This window comes from Theobroma umbraticum, unplaced genomic scaffold (genome assembly GCF_002168275.2).
Source record: "Theobroma umbraticum cultivar Fairchild unplaced genomic scaffold, ASM216827v3 scaffold_147.0, whole genome shotgun sequence".
NCBI lineage: Eukaryota > Viridiplantae > Streptophyta > Magnoliopsida > Malvales > Malvaceae > Theobroma > Theobroma umbraticum.
In genome coordinates, this window is record NW_018397259.1 from 6,413,812 (window position 1) to 6,415,578 (window position 1,767).

The 1,767-nt window shown below is 32.5% G+C and overlaps 1 protein-coding gene across 1 annotated transcript in view; it reads right to left on the reverse strand.

Moving 5' to 3' along the window:
- The window catches only part of LOC110414892 (putative lysophospholipase BODYGUARD 4), a 24,804-nt gene extending 23,466 nt beyond the window's left edge, over positions 1-1,338 (reverse strand). The window contains exons 1-2 of the mRNA XM_089783325.1: positions 599-1,338; positions 67-179 (exon numbers count right to left, since the gene is read on the reverse strand). Of these exons, the coding sequence (XP_089639451.1) occupies positions 67-179; positions 599-1,283 (798 nt within the window). The 5' untranslated portion in view covers positions 1,284-1,338. The remainder of the gene's footprint in view (positions 1-66; positions 180-598) is intronic.
- Positions 1,339-1,767: the final 429 nt, after the last annotated feature.

Genomic DNA, 1,767 nt, shown 5'->3' on the forward strand with positions numbered 1-1,767 from the left:
ACTTGGCTTTGGACTTCTTCCAAATCCCAAAAGGTCAACAGCAAAAAGTCTGTATTGACCCTTTACCGGTTCAAATAGATTCTTAAAAACTGTATCTGTCCATAACGTGGAAGAAGAAAGGAATCCATGTAAAAATATCACATTTTCAGCTGACTCTCCTCTCGAATCATCACTTTCCACTGTCAAACAAAAAGTCTGGCATCAAAATCAGCAACCATTTAATACTACATTAACTGCTACACCCTAGTTATAGGGTAATTGATAAATGTAATTAAAAGAGTAATTGACAGATGTAATTAAAGGAATAATTGACAGATGTTAAATTTTAAATCTCTGTTAGTACTCATTCCAATTAATTCTCTCTGTATTGTGGCTAAGGCTAAGTTGGGCAGTACTTAGATAATATCTACCATCAATTACCAAAGTGAATGCTCAATAAAGTTAAGGGAATTAACACAGGAAGTCAGCTTTCCAGCTTCTTGATTGTTTAAGGTCTAAATGTAAATCGTACATAAATCGGTTTCATTTGTCAATGCTTCATTGTAGTTCAAAATTAATGATTAAAAACAAAAAAACAAATGCATTGCCTAAGAATTACCTTGTGGCAGCTCTTTCACAACAACATGAAGCTTCTGACAACCATTCTTCATCCAAGAAACACAAGACTCACATCCACAATCAGACCACCTATTCACCAACCTTCCTCCACCAACAAAACCATCTCTTTTTTTTCTATATTCCCATTTTCTTGCAAAGCCAAGAAACCCCATTTCCCTGAATACATTTTTCCTCCCATACAAAGTCTCTGACAAACCCCTCTCTCCATCACCACAATCTCCATTTTGCTCTCCCTTGTTTACACAATAACATGGAGAGGCTTTACCTTGGAAGAACTCATCAAGAAACTTGTATACCACACAAAGACTAGCATCAAGAAGGTCGAGGAAAAGAAAGACAAAAAAAGTGATGGCATCAAGGAGGATTGTGCCACATTTCCTTGTCCCTTTTCCGAGTGAATTTGCAATCGACATGGATGGGAAAAAGAACTTAAATGAAGGAAAGTGGTAAGACAAATGGACAAGTGAAAAACCTTTGTGGAGTTGGAGGATTGGACAGGAAGAACATATAGAAAAGTTGAAAGACAAGAAGTAAGAATGGTTTCGGACAAAACGAAGATAAGAGATGAATGTTAGAGCCACGTCCTGGCTATGGAGAATGGAGTCGAAGAGTTTCAGAATCTTGGAAAAGTTTGTCGTTTGATGTTGTTTGAGGTCGAAATGCATTTACAACATTCCAAATCAAGGGTTGATTAAAAAATACAAAAGGATTAGTTGTAGAAATTAGAAATTTGCTCGTGAGAAATGTTAAACAGAACAATGACTCCTTAAATGATACGTCAAATTTATGATTTATTTTTGAACTGACATAATTTTATCATTTATATTTTTTTAATGTAATTTTAAAATATTAAAAAAATTATAATATTTTGTAGAATATGTTTATTTTGTTAACAAAATATTGTTTTAGTATGATTTTTTTTATCATTTTTTAATCAAATTATAATAAATAAATCATTATCGAACAATTGTTTATTATATATTTAGTAATAGAATTATATTAAAATTATGATTGAAAATAAATACTGTAATTTTCTTTTGTTTAAAAAAATCACACTTTTATAAGTAAAGGACAACGTGAAGATAAGTGATGAATGTTGAGCCACGTGCAGCTAGGAAGCATATGGAGTTGACAGAGTTTCTAGAATAT